This window comes from Buceros rhinoceros, unplaced genomic scaffold (assembly GCF_000710305.1).
Source record: "Buceros rhinoceros silvestris isolate BGI_N320 unplaced genomic scaffold, ASM71030v1 scaffold6172, whole genome shotgun sequence".
In the NCBI taxonomy this organism is placed as follows: domain Eukaryota; kingdom Metazoa; phylum Chordata; class Aves; order Bucerotiformes; family Bucerotidae; genus Buceros; species Buceros rhinoceros.
This window is the reverse complement of record NW_010400554.1, coordinates 19,428-40,826: the sequence shown is the minus strand read 5'-3', so window position 1 is coordinate 40,826 and position 21,399 is coordinate 19,428. Positions and strand designations below refer to the sequence as shown.

General features: G+C 38.5%; 1 protein-coding gene across 2 annotated transcripts in view; it reads right to left on the bottom strand.

Moving 5' to 3' along the window:
- The window catches only part of SYT14 (synaptotagmin XIV), a 51,737-nt gene that overhangs the window by 11,744 nt on the left and 18,594 nt on the right, over nt 1–21,399 (bottom strand). For both annotated transcript variants that reach the window (XM_010131902.1, XM_010131903.1), the window contains exons 3-4: nt 7,902–8,170; nt 5,583–6,032 (exon numbers count right to left, since the gene is read on the bottom strand). In XM_010131902.1, the coding sequence (XP_010130204.1) occupies nt 5,583–6,032; nt 7,902–8,170 (719 nt within the window). The remainder of the gene's footprint in view (nt 1–5,582; nt 6,033–7,901; nt 8,171–21,399) is intronic.

Here is a 21,399-nt window from a genome sequence, read left to right as displayed (position 1 = left end):
CTTTCCAAATAGGAAAAAAGATTCAGTGATCAAACAATAATTTTAAGTCAATCGGTGGACTAGTATTTGATTGTACAGTCACTGATGCAAGTCTTCTCCACAGTGAACAAATCAGTACCGTTAAAGGTGAGTTTATAATGCATTTGTGAGTTAAACTGTCTGTGATTAACAGATCACCCAGCTCCGATCTGATGTGCTGGTGGTGCCCCTTTCGATTTGTTCAGGTCAAGTTTAATCTCATGATCAGAAGATCACCAGGTGTTTGCAGTCGGAAGGGATCTCCTTCAGTTCTCAGAGCCATCACACACACAGGAAGGAGTGGAGATAAACTGGATTCTCCCGGGGCCAGCTGACAGCCCATTAAGCCCAACATACAGTCAGGAGCCGTGAAAGATGCAGCTCAAGGTCAGACCTTATGAGGGTCAAGCCTGACAAGCGGCTAAATGTGCTAAGACTAAAAGGATCCCTTGCTAAAGGCAGCCCGTGAACAGAAATGCTTCTCTGATACCAAATACAGGCTGTCTGAACATACCAAAGAAGAGATTACCTGGAGATCAAGTCTGAAACGATGAACACTAACAAAGATCCTTAGGTTATACTGCAAAGCCCAGGAGAAGGTGTTAATTAGAAGTTCCACAAACATGTAAGTTATAAATTTTCAGACCACGTAACTTCATGTTTGTGCAACCCCTCTGATGAGGATTTCCCTAAAGTAAATAAAGGGGAGGAAAACAGTGCCCCTGCTTTTGCTGAAGGTGCTCAAACCTCCAAACAGACTGTTTCCACTGACAACGATCAAACCAGACATAGGGTTCTATACAATAGGTTTGTCACTGATGGACTGACCTTCTGAGGAGACTGCTCAACCACTTTTGCTCCTGAGACAACAGAATAGCTGCAGTCACCCCAGACAACCTGTGATAATCTAGTGGGAGGTGCTCATCATCTGCTCAGACTCCATCTGAGTTCTTGAAACCCAGTCAGAACAGAGCAGACACGCCATTGGCTTTAGAGCACAGTAGCCAGAGCTGTCTTTGGGCTTCTTGCCCCCCGCCATATGCTGACAAAGCAATGAGTGGAGAGAGCCACGAGTTAGAATTTATCTTTTCAACTGCCAGGAGGCAGCCACGACACTGAGAAGACAACGGCTGCTGCTTGCTGATTACTACCATGAAACGGTGCAGCCAAACACAGGGAGACTGCTTCCTTTGCCAAGTACTGTCAAGCTCTCCTGCAGCCTCAGTGACATGATCACCATCTTCCAATCAACTAATAATTCTCTTCAAAGAAATCGCACAAGTCATCCTTCTTCTTGCGTCAAAGGATTAACTCTGATCTTCCTCGTTTTACACACTAACTCCAATGAATTCAGCAAGCTATTCCCGAGACAGGAATGTGCTCAGTCTTTAAAGATAATTGCCCCTTACTTTGATGGACATAATTTTTACAAGCTAACTGAAAGCATTTATGCACCATCACACAGGAATTGATCCTTTTAGGTAGAATTCTAGTTAAATAAAATACTAGGAACAAAAATCTTTTGAGTGTCTTTTTTTCTTAGACAAGTCTTAGTCATTTTTTCGTTAGCCATTTTGAAGTCTCATTCGGGTAGAGTATATAGAGGAATTTTAGAATTGAGCCTTCCAAATACAATCCTGACTAGACCATGCCATAAGAACACAATACTGACGTTACCAATAGGTCTAAAGTATAAAACTTTGCACAAAATCTGACAGCTTGAGTCCATAATGGACAAGAATTCCCAAGAAAGAAATGCTGCCCTGACAGCTTGAATACTGAAGATATGCCCCAATAAAGCATGACACTGAACAAACTCCTCAAGCACAACACATAAACCGTACGTGATTAACCACTGTCCTCAGAGCAGAACAAGTGTTTTCATGCGCTGCAGGCATCAACGCCTTTGCTCCAAAAAAGTGTAATTCAAATAAATCTCAGACTCTCTGGATATTTTTAGTAAAACTATACAAAGTAACCCTTTAAGTACGTATGATTGCCTGCAATGTCCATTCCTCGTTATGGGGATCCTATTTAGGAGTTCAGTATGTTAGAAATGGAGAATGTTATAGAAAGAAAGAAAAATACATTGAAGTCTCCACATAAACCTTTTGTTATTGAAAATACATAATGAACGATTACTAGATTTGCTTAGAAGGAAGAGGTATGTTTTGGAACTGTACTTACAAAATCAATCAAAAAATAAAAACCATGATTGTTTGTTGTTATTCTACACCAAAAAGCAGCCTATGGGATGGTGTGGAGGATTACGTTTGGTTTTTTGATCTTTTCCAAACAGATTTCACTCAATAAACTGCTTATATGTTTTTATAATCGCATCATACCGGAGGCTGTTGTTCACTGTCAGGAAAATTTCTCTGGGTAAGAAGAACGAAGAGTAACTAAAAACAGGTCCACAGGGATTTCCTGAAGAGAAACCGACATCGCAATACATTCTGAACTCTAACAGAAACGAACAAAAATTTATCTACTGCTATACTAAAATGAAAATTTCTCTAAAAGCATCAACAAAAGTCTTCCTCAGCCATCACCACTCAGACAAACCCACACTGTACATCTCTGCTATTAACCTTCAAGATGACAGCCTGTTTCTTACCAAATCTGGAAGGGACACAGGTCAGGTAACAGTGACGCTCTGGCTAGCCCATACCGGTGCTGTTGCTTCCTCCTCTCTCAAACATACCCTGAACCTGGAAGGAATTGCGTGATAAATAAAGGGGGCTGAGGAGGCATTCCCTGTTACGTGGGAGACCAGCAGAATTCCTGAACGGCACTAGGACTGGGGTGATAGCTGCTAAGGCAAGACATTATGCACAACGCAGGGAAGTGAGGAACAGGCTGAAATCTTGGGTGAGAAAGATAATTTGTGAATAAATCTGAGGCCATGTGTAGCTTTCAAAACTATTTAAGGAGGATGCTGGTGTCATGCACTCACTATGACACATCCTCATCCATGCTACAACAAAAACCAGAGTGTTGCAGGACTCATGCCACTACGTTTGAACGACACCCAACTTGCTGGTCTGCCTTTCACCAGATTTCCCTGTGAATAGCTTTACAGTATAACTTTAAAAATACTAAACTTCACAGGATACAAACTATTCTCCATCAATCAGAAGGCAGATGATTAGCTAATAAAATACATTAATATAATACCAGGCACAGACAGGAGCAAATAAAATATGATTCTGCAGAAGAGATTAGCATAAATTCTTGAATGGATTAGGAAGTTTCAGTGACAGAAGGTGTATTTAATATATAAAATCCATATAATGAGAAGCAGCGGAAAAAATAGGGCAACTGTCACATATCGAACAACTACCTTTGTAAAAAAGCTGTCAGTTAGAAACACGTCTCAGCAACGAAACACTCTGCAACTTGAACAAGACAAATTTAAATCGGAATTTACAATGTACCTCAAAACAGATTCAATAATTACAAATATCCCTGAACAGCTGGATCTCTCCAAACTGAAACAACACTTACCTTCTCCTGTTAAGTAACTCCTGCCGGGCATTTATGACTAGTTGGACATAAAGATTGTTGTTGGTTTATTCTAGCAAAATTCTAGCCGAGAAGTACAACCAATGCGTATAAACAGACCCAGAGGCAAACACTTGAGAAAGATAAGAATTAATTATGCTCAAGGAGGCATAAGAACAAATGGTAATAAATTGGCCATGAAGAAATTCAGGTTGGAAACGAAACCACCTGATGTTTTCAGAGGAAAATTCACAGATTTGTCATCAGGATGACCCCTGTTTGCAATAACAAGGGCTTGAACTCAAGTCCTCCAGGATGCCCCTCACTTCCAGTCATACATGCTAAAAACGCAATAAATTGTACACGCTCTTACAAAATAAACCACAAATAAAACAATCCTCTAATAAATCTCATTAGTGAAAAAATATGATATAGGCTATAAATCATAATAGAAAGACACCAATAAACTCAGATGTGAATGATTTCCAAGGGTGTAAAGGCTCAATTGTACAGTTCCAAAAAACCATGGATCCTCATTCAAGCTATCAAGACAATGAAGGTTTCTTTCTAGCAACATGCAGGGCTAAGATAAATCTGACTAAACCCCACCTGGAAGATCCTTTCACTTCCTACCAATATTCCTTATTCTTGTTCCTTCCCCCCAAAAAATGAGGGAGAAAAATACAGACTTGGCATCTCTTGCCATTACAGAAAATAAATGTTTTATCTTTGGTATTTGTTTTCACTCTTCCTGCCATGAAAGCTCAAGAAAATAATACAGATTAACAACCAACGTGCATATGGGATGTACCAACCAAGCAAAAGCCTGGCCCATTCATGGGTCTCTTCCACCGGCTTTGCTAAGTTTTATACAAGAACCTATTGAAATCTCGCACAAATTTACCAAGTACCTTTAGAACATTCAGTGTTCTGTTCCACGTGGTGCTTTTTCCTAGCTGTGAAACTAGCAAACTTGCTTTAGGAAAGTTGACGCTACGTAGGTGAAACACTTCATTCTTGGAACAGACTGATTTGTACTGCTCTAACAATCATAACAAAGCTGCTGTATCGTCAGTTATCTTCCACCGGATCCAAGTCTCAGTCTCAGCTTTTACTAATTCTAATTAATATATTTTTACTCATTCAATACAATGGCATTTTACTTTGATTGCCTTTTTTAATACTCACGTTCAACAGACAAAACTTTTTTCGAAAATGCAAAACAAATTAACTGTATGGTTTCACCTGAAAAAAATCTCCTTTCTTTCCTTTCATTAGTGATCATTAAAAAAAAAAACCAAAAAACAACCCACCCAAAATACATAAAATGTCCAAATAAGGATGCCCTTGCTAAATCATCATCCCTTTCCCTTTTTTGATAGTGATACCTAAGTTCACCCTTAATTACTGTTGCTTTACTTTATTAAAAATAGTAAAGTTAAATTATTTTGGAGAACAAAAAAATTTTCATCTGATATGTAAGGGGTCTTTTCAGCAAACAAAAATCCTTTTCAGTTTGAACTACCAGTCACACTACTTTTCACTTCAGACTGAACCAGAAATCAATTATTTACGAGGTTCCATCTGAAGATATTAAAAATGGCTTTGTGCTCTCAAAACTCCTCTTTCCTGTCTGTCTTTCTTCAAAGGAAAATACCTATTGCAACCAAGATTTAATTGCAACAGATGGAGGACACCCACTAGTATAGCTGGGGTTTTCTTCTTCCTTTTTTTTTTTTAAAGAATTTAAATGTTGTGTGGGTAGATGAGTAAAGATTATTGTATTAAATACCTATATACATATTTGCATGTATACATATATTCACCATTATATCCCTATTTATAGACTGGAAATTTCTAAGCAATTAAAAGGAAAAATATGGGCAGCTTCTCCAAGTGGAAAGTGAATGCACTTACAGAAGCTCTAAGGAAATCATTGTTGTGTTAATGCGGTGCTATGACTGTTGAAAAAATCAAGTGGATGTGATGACTCTATAAATACACACAATTCAGGACACTGTATATCACTGCATTCTTATTCTGCCTCATTTAATACTCACAGAGAGACTGTAAGACGGCTCCAGTATCACTGGCACTGACATCTTCCCTTGAAGATTCAATTTTGTTAAGTAAAAAATCTTTTCTCCCACAATCCTCTCTTTTTTCATGCGACGTACGCTGTAGAGTCTAAAGCGAACTGCGTAATTCCCAATCATCTCAGACTCGACGTGATTAAATTTGAATGTCTCTGTGAAGACAGGGCATGGTCCCCGCTGGATGCTGGTTTTTGCTCTCTGCTTCTTTATAGGGAGAAGAACTAGGTGTACTTGCCACGAGCTTCCACCTGTCCTGCTGTATGTGGGAATGTCTGTGACAGCTGTCACTGTCACCAACAGCTTCTGTTCCTGTGAGTCATAGTCAAAAGTCACATCCAGTGTGCCGTATTTAGCTACTGGCTCAGGATCAAAAGGTTTAGGAAGCTGTGAAGATGATCCTCGAGCTGACATATCCTGAAGAAGAAGGAGGGGAGAAAATCTCTTATTTATTTATTTATTGTGTTCTGTTATTACATCTAGCACAGAAACATATGGCTTTCTCTAAGCAACATGAAGGGACTACGATCTTCCTGTTCATTTCATAAACGAGGTAATTAAACACCGAAAGCCCGAGGAGATGGCTGACTGGCAGCCAAGGAGAAATCAAACAACTTTACCTGGCCAGCATCACCAAAAGCCAGAGGCCAATCAGAGCTCATATTAAATCACGATTCTTCTTACGATTTCTTCTGCACCCCACACATTAAATTGTATATACATTTGCTATGAGATAGAACTACCTTGTTTCAGTGTGAATATACAAATATTTTGAACTTAAAGTATTCCAGCGCTTCAAGAGCCGGCTGATGATTCAGAGCAGGGTGAGATCCAGCAAAGGACACAGCACCTACTGGCACATGCAGCTCTTGCTGCAGTCCACGAGTGTTCTATGAACGTGCCAAAAAAGTATCATAGCTTCATTACTGTAATTTTACTGGAACTGTGTAAGGTGGATCTGAACCTTCAGTAAATTGTAATTTAAACTTAATTTTGTTTGGTGTCAACTTCAAATTTTGAACAATGTCTCGATCCCCTATACTGTTACAAAGTGACTTTCATAATGATTCTGAAACACAAAATATTTTCACAAGTACAGATTAATCTACTGGTCATGTAATAAGGTATCCCATGTAAAAAAAAAAAAGGTATTTCCTGCCTATTTTCATATTACCAAAGATAACGGTGATCATGTAAATAAAAAGATGCCGCAATAAAGCCTTTTGGATTAAAAAAACCAGTATGTTCTTATTTTAAACTAAACTAGTGGCTACACAGCTACGGGAATTCATTCCTCCGAAAGCTTCATTCTTCAAGTAGTTGTGGGGCTATAAAAGAAGTGGCAGTATCCTCAGTTCTTACTGAGTATGTTTTCATTACAACTGGTGTGACACAAACAGGAAGAACTAGGATGAGGCTGGCTGCAATCTGTTACGGTTCGAGGACCATGTGTACGCGCGACGTCTTCACCAGCAATGAAGTTCGTGAAGACTGTGGTCCTGGCTGGTCACTGGGTACACGCAGACAGGTAGCTACTGGCTCCTCCTTGCAGCTGGGCCTTCCAGATGTTGCACCAACAGCCCACGTATACAACATCAACTTACCAAGAGGTCTGCTAAGACAGAAACAGCTGCAGCACATCAGGACTGAGCCGTAATAAGCACTTCAAAACATCAGGTAGAGACGACAGACAAATTTGCACCAAAAAGAGCCTCTTCTGCACATGACATCACTAATGTAGAATTACCCGTTGATGTCAGTGCAGTAAGTGGCTGTTAAAGACATTTCAAGGAAACATGTCAGAAAGGATTATTTCTTCATAGTAAAAATAAAGAGATATCACTACAGTTTATAGGAGGAAAAGGGAAAATTAAGTGGACCAAAACTCCATACTATCATCAACAATTTAAAACAATTCTTTGTAATAATTTTTTGTTCATAAAAGATGTTTTACATTATGGGGTGTTCAGTTTGAAAAACATTAACAGGATTTTTTTTTTTGTCTTGAATTAAAAATTATGTGGAAAAAAAAGAATTTTGACTAGTCCTTTTAGCATGATGTTTATGACTGGTTTAAAAAACAATTCACTCTTACCGGGAGCTTGTTGGGAAGTTAAGATGCCACGAAGATAACTGAACAATCTAAATCCTATTGTAGTATTTTCTGACAAACGAATTTATTTTTAAATGAGCTGCAATACTAGTGTTCATGGAACTGTGCACTGATCTTTAGATTTAAAAAAAAGCTGTCAAAAGGCTTCAGAACACTCAACTGTTTTCACTTACCTCTGGACTAAGGACAGCCGTGCTATCACTTGGTACATCCTCTTCATACCCTTTGTTATGAAAGCTTTCTATTTCGTGTCCCGTGCTTCCCTCACTTGGGCACTTATAGGAACATCGTGGACTGTTGCTGCACTGGGAAAATTCACATTTACTGTCTCCGACTTCAGAAGGCGTACAGGAAAGGTGAGGAGAACCACTATCATCCTGGTACGGAGGCGGCTGCAGTTCATCTAGTGGAGGTGTTCTTCTCATCCTCTGAATGCAGTTTGCTGAGAATAAGTGAAAATTCTTTACTTACTTTCTGATTATTTACTGTTAAAACAGTTCTGTGGAAAACGGTAAGTCTAAATATCTGCGCAGAAAATTTAAAAATCACTATCTTTTTTTACATTACAATTCAAATTACATAAAGATTACTGAAAAATAATTTGTTAAAAAATGGAAATTATCTCGCAGATGAAAGATTTAGCTAAAAGCAAAGTATCAAGTGTGCAGTCACAATGGCTCGTGTAAACCATATATAAATAAATACAGCACAAATACGACATGACAAAACTTGTAGGCTTGCATTTCAGGGATGCTTACTTTGCAAAACCTCTGGATACCTTAAGTCAGATTCTGTGCAGGTAGAATCTAGACCAATTAAGGAAATAAAACACACTCCCTAAAGCCATGATAGCAAACTTCTGATTCCTCCCATGCAGTTGTTCACCCAGGGAGATATTAAATTAAACTCTGAAGGCAAATAATGTACTAATAAAGGCAAACACAAGCCTTCTCGCCCAAGTGAACTCTGCTCACCGGTGAATTTAACAGGTGAAGCAGCTTCTCAGATTCTTTAGTACTTGTTAAGGACAGCTAAAGGGTACATATCCGGTGTCCAGACACTAGATCAAGACACTAAAGACAGCAGAAAAAGGATCAAAAAAACAATCTTGTGTTTGGGATGAATACTTCATGCTGACCACCTTTGCTCCTCACGCTAGCTGACAGGGAGAAATGTGGCTATACATCTCCTCAGAAAATAAACCTGCTGCATGGATAGGGATTTAGAAAGTTAACTCAAAGTAATTACATTTCAATTTTTGATGTCATATTTTACTATGCAGTATAACACAATTGCCTAGAACTGGGAAAAGACAGCAAGGCGTGCAGTAGCTGAAATGAAAGGAAGAGCAAGAATAGATAAAAACCTGTATCCCATTTTGTCTACATCTTCTGTAGTGGTTTTAATGAAGATTTTGATGCTCCTCACAAACAAAAATTTCAAAGCAACATTGTTTCCTGGTGTCAGACATAGCGCTTTCACTCACAGAAAAATCAACCAAACAAGGAGGTTAACGGAAGTATTAACATCAGAACAGTACAAGCTTTGATTCCTGATTCGTCTAAGAAAGAAACTAATCTTCCTTCCCCCATGACACAGGTGGTACGTTTTAGATTCATCATCAAATTTGTATTTCAAAATTTAGATTCATCATCAGATTTTGTATATCATCATTTGTATATAGGATTGCCCTGCCTGTGTCCTAAACTCTCCCCAGGTACATCAACCTTTTAGCTGCTTCAGAGGTAATTTCTAGTTGTTCAACGTATCACATAAACAGCATGTGTAAGAGTCACCCTTCAGGGAACAGGGCTGAAAACACAGTCATGCGGCTCTCTTGGGAAGTAAACAGTCAGCGAACGGCTCCCTTCTGCTCTCCTTTGCTTTGGAAGTCTGGGCTGTATCTGACTGTGGCACGCTGCAACTTCTCATAGCATCTGGGACTTGATGCACAACCAAACTACCATGGTTTCGGTGCACACTGTCCACGGGACGCAAACCCAGACACACCGGCTAGAAAGGAGCCCCTGCAGATCCCCAAGGCTGGGCAACTGAAGGACGCCACGAGATGACACCACTGTCAGGAATCCTCTCTGCTCTGATAAACCCTTCCGAGCCAGCCTAACAGTCAGAGTGATTCCAAATCACTCTGAGCAAAAGGTCTTCTGCTCTTAGCCCAGCACCACTCACTCTTGAAACTCCAGTCCCACCCACAGGGCTGGAAAGGGAAACAGAGCAGGCAGGGACTCGAAATGTAGTCATCAGTCTAGCAGATACACATCAAACCTTTCATACAAAACAAGTGGGACAGACGGAACCCCGAAATCACCATGCAGGGATATTGAGAAAGCTATATCTGCAAAATGGGGAGAGATACGGGAAAGCACTGGGGTGTTTACTGTGAAAGTGAAGACATCATTTGAGCATCTATACTGGTTTTTTAATCATAATGGAATAATAATAAATACCCTCTGAGATTCTATGCCATGAAAACATGGCTTCCTTTTCATGGTTGATATAATTGAACATTCTAGCGAATTTAGAGAACAACGTTTTGGCTCAGTATTGCTAAAAGGCAACAAACAGCATTAAATGAGTCAGTAACCACCATGCAGCTATGACTGTCTCTTCACCTGTAGTCAAGTCTGCAAAGACTTTTAACTCTCGGCTTTTCCATAAGCTAACGAAATGAAAGCGTGTCCGGGTAACTATCAACACCATTATTGTCTTACATGAGTAAATAAATGACTGTGTGACTCACTTTTGTCACTTTGATGAACTCCATTATATGTCCCTATGGGAAAACTCTGCACAGGCTGTGTGACAGAAAAGGTGCTTTTAATGTAGGCGGGGAAGAAGTGAAGAAAATTCGTATTAACCAGCTGTGATTCAAAAATCTCAGAAAAAGCTGAAACACTGGGGCTTAAACCAAATAACCAGGTTTAAAAAACTACTGACACCTCTGTGTAAACAGGCACAAAGTGGTTTTGAACAAAAGGTCTCTCTACATAAAAAGACATCAAAGTTTTCAAATGAATTTTTAAAGTGAAAACATCTTTTTAATTTCCCCCTCCCCATAGCAAATCATGCAATAAAAATGATTTAATATTATGGTTCTCTGAAAACGCTGCAATTTTGAATTACATGGAAGACATTCTAATGATCGATGGTATTGAAGGCAAATGGTATTACAGGCAGGAGAGAATGCAGCAACACTGAATATCTGGTACTGGGTATTTCCGTAAAAAATTACATAGAAGAGGCAACTAACAAAAATATAGTAAATTTTGTATAAGAATCAAAGTTTAAAATAAACCCCCCCATACTCTTAACAAGCAAATGGTTACAGTGAAAACCTAAAATTAACGATTGCATCATTTCTGTGCAAGTTTCCCAAGAAACTTTCTGCTCTAAACCAGACAGAAAATAGATGTTTTCCATTTCCCCAATAAAATTAATCATCTTAAATTACCGTGCCAGTTTGGACTAGACAGGGTGAAAAACAAGCCAACATAGAGCCCAAACCAGGAAGAAGGAAACAATCACAGGGAAACCAAATCGGGTTTAGCCTGAGGTTCCTACCAGCCAGAAAACACCAGAACAAAGACAAATAGAAAGATCCCACATCCATTTGTCCACCACAAGTATGTGAAGTAACTCACAACGTGAGTGAAATGAAGTTGTTTAGTAACAAATATTGAGTAAGCTCTAAATGGAGAATACAGGGTATCGCTGTCAACAGGCAGGTTTGAATACTCTCTCTTCTAAGGGTTAACTCCTTTAATTTAAAATTTCATCCTTCTTTAGTGAGCTGGGAGAACCTCTTATAGTGGTAAGAGCAATGTCCTTGCTCAACAGCTGAAGAAACCAGACCTACAAGTGAAATACCCGACAAACACAAGCAGATTAGAATTTTGCTGGACACTCCGGAACTACAGGATGCAAACTGTCATTAGCACATTTAAGTCAGAAGCAAATTAACACCTTCTTTACAGTGCTGTTTGTTAAACAATGACAGTTAATCTCTTTTCCTAAGTCCCTGTACAGGGGACCAACTGAAAGCCAAGGGCAGATGATACCTATCTTGCCATCCACCTCAAGGACCACCAGTAAAACCACCACAGCAATCTACGCCAGTATGAGCATTTTTGGACCATCTGCGCTTTTCTGCTTCCAGCACTCCTCATTTCTCCGCTCCGTCCTGGTCCCATTTGGACTATGCTACGTTGGACAACGCTTCACCCTGACGCTTGTGATGTTCCTTGCCATGTTTACAAGGTTTAGACTTTCCTATCTCAATTTTCCCAAAGGTTAGCAGCAGGAGCACAAACCCGGCTTTCTTTAGCCCGTAGTTCCAGAATAATTCCAAGAACATACGGGAAAAGAAACTATTCCTTGTGGCTGAAATTCCTCCGTCTCATAAGCAGTAATTAACCACACTTTGCCAACTCGGAGTTTCTCATACATAATACTTTTTTAAATAATCAGACTATTGTGGGAATCAGCACTACCACAAAACTTTTGAGAATCTGGTTTCCAGTCCCTTTAAAACAAATAACCACTAGATAAATTAATAATTTTTGCAAGTCATCTTTCGTAATTATCAGAGTATCTTCACACCCAAAACGTGTCTTTTCTTCCTCCAATACAGCTCAACATACACCATGCTTCATAGTTCTCTTTTTTTAATCTAACGTAAATTTTAAGTTTTCAAGCCTTCAAGGAGTTCTATGTAAATGTTAAGACAATTTAAATAAAACATAAAATGAAACACATGTTTAAAAATTAAAGAAACCTTTCTTATTCTGAATGATTAAATACCCTTAGAGATTTCTGATACGCGGCACAGACAGTCCAAATGGAATTTTCATGTTTGAACTTTTCTACCATCCAAAAATATTATGTTGACTGAATTACCCCACGTTATGAGGAGTATAAAATATAAACTTTAAATATTGAATGAAACCTCAGGGTTCTCCGTCCTTTAAAATGAAAAGCTTACATGCATCTTTGTGAGAAAAAAAACCTGTGTATTATTTCACCATAAACCAAATGATCTTGGCATTATTCTATTTCTTTTCCAAAGAGTTATGGCACAAGTCTTGCTTAATGAAAAAAGGAGAATACAGGATTGATACAGGGTCATTATGGACAATAGAAAAAAATCTCTTTTATCAGCTTTCTTTTTGCATTTCCTGTATTTCAGGATTTTATTCACACCTGAACTATCTTCTACATTAAGCAAATCACCAGTAAACAAGAAAAGTAATCATCACATCTGTCTGCGTTTGTTGTTTTGGGTTTTCTTCCCCCCCAAAATACTTCTCCTTTGTCTCCTAATATTTAGAAAATTCCATACACTATGAGCTTAATCCCAGACTGTGGAAAACAAAACAGCACTACTGCCAGTTACATCTGAAGTCACAGGAAGCTCTTAGCACGGCATTTTCCTCACCTTCTAAGGCTAATTCCACAGGTCATTCATAAACTGAATAGGTTCTCTTTTTTAATTTTCTCTCTCTGGAAAGGTCTAAAGCCAACTGTATTTACTGATACTTGCATAGTATTTTGGGGGGTTTTTTAATATATATCTGTTCAAATCATGAGCCTGCAGCTTGGTTTTGTTTGCTGACAAAAGAAACTTGCTCTTTTCTGCACTTACTAGAGCATTTCTGATTTGTAAGAATGTGCGGTCTGTTTTACAAAGCAATACAGAAAAGCAATGCACTGGCGAAAAATTCCAAGCTTCCTCTTTCCCAAATTAGCCCAAATTAGAACATTTAAAGTACAAATATATTATTAAAGCATTAATAGTGAATTAACTGTCACAGACATTCTTTTGTTTGCTTCCCAAATATTTGGGTTGTCTTTCAATGGAAATTATACATCATCAAGCATCTCTTGAATTCATTTTCTTTCAGTTTAAGTATCATTCTCACATTCCTCATACAGTATCTCTATTAATTTGAATAGGAAGGAGTGTTGCTACCTGGTTCTGTATTTTTACTTTCCAACTGTCCAAAATACATCTCAATACTCCTTAAACCTACTGGTTCAGTATTTTAATCTCTTATTGATGCCACTAGCAATAAATCAAGCTTTCCAGGTTTTCTTTTAACTTTAAAAAGATACTTCAAAAACTCTTCTGAGACTACATCAAGCTCTAAAGCTTTTTGGAAGGAGTGATCTTTAAGATGCTAAACTGTAAAATTTTTTACCTTCCCTTCTATTTCCTTAAGTAAAGCATTTGCGCTAAGTACGTTCATTCAACTTCTTACGTAGAAACACTTTTTTTTCTGTTCCATTGAGATCCTGGTTTCACTTCTACTGTTTTTAGAAGTAGCCAGCTTTCCTTTACACTACTTTTCAGATCACTGTGTTGGCTAACTTCATAAATGCACCGGTATTTCTTTGCACCTCTGGTCATTGTTCGGTTTTTCTATGTTATCAAAATTGTTAGAAAAATACCACTTCCCAACAACAGTAAATTAAAGGAATTAAGACGATCTTCCTCCCCACCCCCTTTTAAAACACACTAGAAGTCCTTGTTTGCTGCAAGTGATTGACAACCAGCTTTGAAATCTTAACAGTGTCTTGGTGACAAGGAAATGCCTTTTATCATCTCTGTGAAATCACCCAAGTTCCATCTCACCAGCATTTAAGGATGCTTAACAGAAATTCAGAGCTTAACAGCTAAAAGCTTGGAAAACTCCACCCACCGTAAACCATCTCAGCCCCCTGAGAATCCCCTCAGAATTCTGACTGGTACATACACACTCACATCTCCTCATACCTCTGGATGCCAGCAGCTGGGTGTGGGCTTCGAAAATATTCTCCTGTCATTGCTACACTTCATTTGAGTGCAACACTCACTTTAAATTCCAGTTCAAATTCCAGTCCAGTTTAAGCACAGGAGTCGAGCAGCAGGATAAAGTACTGAAAAGGTGAAAGAGATCCCACCGAGGTCTAAAATCAATTCCCACTGAAGTACTGTAACACACAGCTAATATTTCTGTAATGTTTCTGCTTTCATTCTATTTGGTCTTGAATGAGGAAAGAAAGCGTGATTAGAAAGCAAGAATAATTCCTAATTCTTTTTAAACAATTGTGTAAACTTCCCCAGTATTTCAGCTTTCTATTTCTTACTACCCTAACTGGCAAAAAAGAGCCAGGAAAGACATTTTCTATGAAGAAATGCTTCCAGAATAGGAACACAGAGCTTGCTTTGATTCCTTTGCCTTATTTTCACGGCAATTTTGATTGCAAAGGATGCTCTGTTGGACTGAGTCACTAACACAGAGCAGCACCACAATGATTCTGCATGAACCACTTCAGCAGGGCATAAGTTAAATTTTACGCCCATCTGCTTGAGGTGTCTATAGGAGCCCAGTTTGGGTATTTTGTAACTGTTAACATATATAAGCGAAATGTGTACTATGGTGAATAACAGAATTACTATAAGAGTGGATGTTAATGCGTTTGCTGTTTTACAGATGGAGAGCTGATGTACAGGTTTAAAGAAGAGGTAACAAAAATTGCTGTGACTCTAGCTCAGAAATGCCCATGATCACAGAAAGCTTCCAGTGAAGTGTGGAACTGAAACCAAGTCTTTCAAGACTAGTACCCTAGCCTCCAGGTTTTATTTTTTATTATTATTATTATTTTTACTTCAAGCCTTGTAAATTATTATTAATCTAAAATTCACCTGAATTGTGTACACCACCAACATGGAAACCTCCAAGCCACTAGCGTCTTAAGAGATATACCCCCACAGAATTTTCCATTATCATCAGCTCTGTAGTGGAAGAGAAGGAAAAGAAAACAAAAAATACAATATTAGGGTGGAGAAAAAAGAAAAGATAAGAAAAAAAAAGAAAAAGGAGAAAGTAGGTGCAATGATTCAGAAAAAAGTTGAAGGTTGTTGGTAAGTGGACAAAGGAAAGAAATAAAGGAAGGGAAGTTTAGTAGATGTGCACAGAAAATGAGGAAAAGAGCAAAGAGAAGTAAAGCACAGGCAAGATGCAGACAGGAATGAAAAATTACAAACACCCAAAATAACAAAGCAAAAACAAGTGAGGAAGAAAGGTGAAGGAATGGGGAAAATAAAACAACACATGACATGCAAAAAAGTGGTTCAGATCTGAGAAAAAAGTGATGTCAACAGAGCAAAGGGATAAAAGAGAAATCAGTGATGTCTGACGAGTGGGAATATCCAAATTCGTAGGTGAAAATCTGCACAACCTAGAGAAAGCAGCTAGTTACAATTCAGGGGAGGCAAAACACTTCCCAGAATAAGCTTTTATTTTTATATTTATATTTTAGATTTATTACAATTTCTCCTTTTTTAGAAGGGAAAGGGTGGTAAATTATTTATTCAGATCCTGAGATTCCAAAGCACCTCGATATCTCCTATCTATTCATGCACTTTTTCCCCTCTCTCCTTGACACACTGGCTCGGTGACTTGCTTTAGTAAAACGGACTGTATTTCCTGCAGCATATTAGGGTATTCCTGTTAAAAAGGAGTCTAGAAAATTCCGATTTTTTTGCTTTTAAAACAGCTCTCAACTTAACCAAACAAAAAGCAGGTAGAACCCAGAAAAATCAGGGACAATCTCAGTCTGCAGGAGTACGTAATAGGTCGGTAACAGAAGAAAATTGTCTATACGTGCTCAAGAACTCCTCTAAAACCTTACAGTTATTAGTGCCTGGCGAGAGTATGCTTCGGAATAACAGCAGTAGTACCACTCACTTTTGGGGCCAACTGTCCAGGAAAAGAAAGGCAAAGCAGACGCTGAAATCCCAGCAGACGGATATGGTTCAAAATTAAGGTATCTCTCCTTCACACACCCAGTGAGAGGGCTACGAATTCCCAGAGTAGACACGGATTAAGCAGCAGGGAGCGTGTCAGCCTGTTCTGCTCACTCCAGCAAGGACCCAGACAACTTTCTCCAAGCATAAAGAAGCACAATTACTCAAAACTACATTTCTTGCACTTCTTTGCAGCGCTTCTGACTGAGACCTCCCACCGTCACAGACGAACTGCTTTACTAGGCTCATATGTAATGTATGATGTAGTTGTTGCTGTTTCCATAGCTGTCATATAATTCACAAAACAGGTAATTTGCTGCATTTTGACAGGACTAGATGAGTATAAGTCTGGCTGGTGAAGATATTTTCATTCAGCCACAGCACAGAAGAGCTATGCAAGAGCTTATGAGGGTGAAAGAACAGCAGCCAAGCGGCATAGTGCATACAGAGGTCTCCGGAATGGTTACTTCCACCCTCAGCAGCAGGAGAGGAATTGGTCTTCCACCCAAAGAAACAACAGTGCTGAACAATAAAGGATCAGAGTGCGGCATCTTATTCTCAACCCATTTAACTTCCAAATCACGTTCTCATGAACGTGAGAAAATCGTGTTCTCATGAACATGGTGTTATACCTACAATATTGAACTTACTAGCTGCTGTAACCAAGTGAAAACATGCATTATGCATCAAAAATTGTTTTTCCTGGATCTTTCTTATACCAGCAAAAATTTACACACCTAATCTGAAATTACTGTTTGATGCTGGTTGTTGAAGGAGGTGCAGAGCAGTTAATTAGTAATCAAAGTCTGACAGCTCCAGCTGCAAAGTGTTTGTATGATAATTTCAAAATTGAAAATTATTTATTTCACTCTACATGAAATTAGTGTACACTCATTAGAAAGTCAGTGATTATCTTGAAAAGTACTATTGGAACATTTCAGCAGCTTTGCAACAGCACCAGAAATTACACGACATACGTCTCCAGGACTGTTTCCATCCCACTCTTTCTCATAGTTTTTAGATCTTCACATTACAAGTGAAAAAATACTCAGCAGAATGATGTTTAACATGGGCCATAACCAGAATGCTAATTGTTTCAAATAGCAGCATTAAGAGTTTAAACTACTTTACTAATAAACTACTTTATAAAGCTATCTATAAAACCAATGTACAACTGATGCATGGTGCAACGAAGGAAATTCTGACTGAAATAAGGAGAAAACCTTGAAACTAGAGTGCCTATGGGCTGGAAGAGGTGACCTGCAGGGGCTGTGTCCTCGACAGCCTTGAAGGTTTTCAAAGCTCTGCTGGCTAGGGCCGAGCCACCTGGTCTAACTTTGAAGTTAGTTCTCTTTTGACCATGACATGAGACTAACTGACCTCCACTGGGCCTTTTCAACCTGTTATTCACTGATCCCACAATACATACTGAAAAACTCAATTCAATACTGTAATAATCAAGGATGGGGATCACCTGAAATACAGCTATCTCAAATATCCATAAAGCAGTTCAACAATTCACAGGCAAGTACAGCTCCTCTGCCTGTGCCAGCGACATTGCTGCATCCTGCATTAAATACACAGACCTACCCGCACATACCTACCCCTTATTGATAAAAAACCCCATCAAAAAACCCCCAAACCACCACCACCTCCAAAAAAACCCCAACCCCAAAGAAACAAATGATAGAAGGAGCAAAAAGACTCGGAATACTCTGTTAACTGGTGATATTCTACTGCAGCACACCTTGTGGCTCGCTGGTTTTAGACAACGTAGGATCACTGAAATGTTTGCTTGGATTAAACGAATGTGCCAAGTACAGACTTTTAGGTTAAAACCAGCCTAATAGTTTACACACACACACAGACATATATGTAAACAGACATATATACACACACACCCCATAGCCGTGTATCAGCAACAGGAACAATTTAAGGTTTATGAAATATTAAATATAATTAAAATTACACTGAGGAAGTAATACCCATTACCAAATGGTGATGTTAAACAGCAAATATTGACCTTTATAATTTATCAAGTGAAAATGCCTTCATTTGTTTGTTATTCAAACTTCAACAATAAGTATGATAGCTTAGATGGCAGAAAGAAAGAAAAACCCCCAGCATTTGCTATTGCTTTGCATTAACATTTTGACCAGTCAACAATTCGGCAGTGATGAAATGTGTCGTTTGATTCAAAGTAAGACAAGGCTATTTAAATAACTCAAAATAAGAAATGGGTATTGAAACATTAGAATTTTGATAAGCGATCACAGCTGCACTAGAATTAGTTTCTATAGCAACAGAGGAAATAATGTGGAGAATTGCGCTGCAATACAAGATGGTTCCTTACGAACACTGCTGTTCAAATAGAAAACTTTAAAATTATTCTCTGTGTTAAAATATTTCTATTAAAATGGTTATTCAAATAGCCTATACCTTGTACTTCACACATTGTTCTATCTTCATGCCCCAGGATTCAATTCTAGTCCCCCCATTCAGGTTTCATATTACATTTTCACACTTACCCCACTGCTTACCATCTTATTTTAAAATGAATTAAAGAGACTTATTCTGAAAAATACCGGATCTTCGATCTCCAACTAATCTGCATTTTCAATCTTTTTCTTTATTATCCCTACCCAGAAGCGCTCATTACGTTTATTTTTCCAGAGACTGCTTTGCACATGCTGTTCATAGGAAGCTGCTCCACAGCCCTGAGAATTAACATCGCTATGGAACTTCTGAAACTTCCAGTCATACGAGACTTGCCCGCACCCGCTTTTATCGGTGTGTGCTCTCATGTCCTAAGCATGATTAAGAAACCATAGCAAATCTATTAGTATTCACGGACCGAATACCCATATGATGGTGAGATAAAAGCCTTTCAGTTGAGCATATCTTTAGATTCCAAATGTTGCTCGTTTCTAACACTAAGAATTATTGTTTCATTGCATCGTCTCTGATTCTAGCTATTTTTGGCAACTAATTAAAAGCATATGCCTGAACCTTTTATGTATTTTGCCCTTATAATGAGACCTATTACTCTGGCTTATTTTATCCTTTCGAGTTCCAAAGTATCTTTCGAGTTACCATGGATACAAGTGATAGGCTTTCTCCCACCACTGCTTTGTGTGCCTTATCAAACACCAGAAAACTGACACAGTAGGAATCTGAGCCATCTATACCGGATGAATATCTCACCCCTTGGAAGCGTTCCTCCCCACCCCGCCAAAATTGAGGGATGCAATACTGTAACATTTGTAATGAAACAAACACCTTCTTTTCTATCTGGGACTTTTTCTCAAGGAGAACAAAATGAAAAAAGGTGCAGACGCAAAACAATTGAATCTGATCAACCCTGAAACAGTGTTAAAATGAAAACAGGGAGTACTCAGAATCATGCTGAGTTCACTGTTTGAGTTGACAAAGTTTGATTGTTTCTAGATCAATATATCTACTGGAGATGTAAAACCCAACAAATTTCAGCAAACATCTCAGAAAGGAGTTGCAGAAACACTGTGTACAACTCTGAGATTACGCATCAACTAGAGTAAATAAAACTCCCTTAAACAGAAATTGTTAGGCCTCTTTATACCAATTTATTATGGGCATGTTCAAATGCAAATTGCATTCCAAGAAGCTGGGAATAATTTGTACCAATCAGTGAAGAAGAGGGCAGTTAGTAAACTGATTTTCCCATTATGTTTCCTTATTATGACCTCTTCTTAAAAACTCTCTCCCAGGCAGACAGCAAAATTTACACAGGATTCAAAAACCAAGTGCTGATACGAACATAATCTGAATTTAAGAAGGAGAATAATCAGAAGGAAAAATAAATTATTGCAATAGGAACTCGATATAGACTCATTCAGAACCATCGTCCAACTTTCAATGCATTAAAGCATTGGAAAGACGTCGGCTACATAAGTGAATGCCACGAAGGCAACAAAGAGCTAGAGAGCCAAAGAATGAGGAGCAAATGCTGGTTTTGCCCCTTTTCCTCAGTTATCTAATTACAGCAAAACACCTGACAAAAAACTTACCTGCCTTGTTCATATGAACAAGCTCAGCCTTGCTTTAAAACACCAAAATTTTGAAGCAGAGCCAGCCTTGCTTTAAAACACCAAGATTTTGAGCCAGAGACACTGAAGCATAAAAAAGACTCTTATTCTTGTATTATCATTACGAAATAACTCATTCTGCTCATTTTTGCACAAGCATGTACTAACTAAAGACAGAAAATATTTTCATTTTTCCAACAGTGTCACTGAAGGTTGGAATTACATTTGTAAGTGTTTCATAAGATGCCTTTCTTCTAACTTTGAACTGTCTCCGGTTACGATACTTTCTTCTGGGCACAAAAAGCATGTCACTGTTTTTACTGTGAACAATCAACTAGAATTAAATCTCACTTCCTTTTTCTTGAAAATTTCTTTTAAAAGTAACTGAAAGCTAGAGAACAATGAAAAGGAACTCAAAATTGATTGCTGCTGTGGTACTGACAGTAAGTCATCTGTAGTATCGCGATATTACTAGTGCTACAGTTTAATGTTGAAACCACTCACCAAAAAAAGGGCATCTGCAACAGCAGAGATACTTACACAATGGCTCTGAACTCCTGCCATTACGTTCACCCTTACACGTGCTATCATTTCTCCGCTGTGTAATATCCTCCTGGATTATCTGCACTGCGCACAAAAGCACACGAGAGATCCCCCACTCCTCCCTGAGTGGAATTAAAGTGCAAACTAGCACTTTTGAAGAAATAACTACTGCTGTTCCCATCCTTCATAAAAAGGGTTCTTCAGTTCTTCCTTCACAGAATCTCAAAGTTGTCTGGAAGTTGCCACCACTGTTCC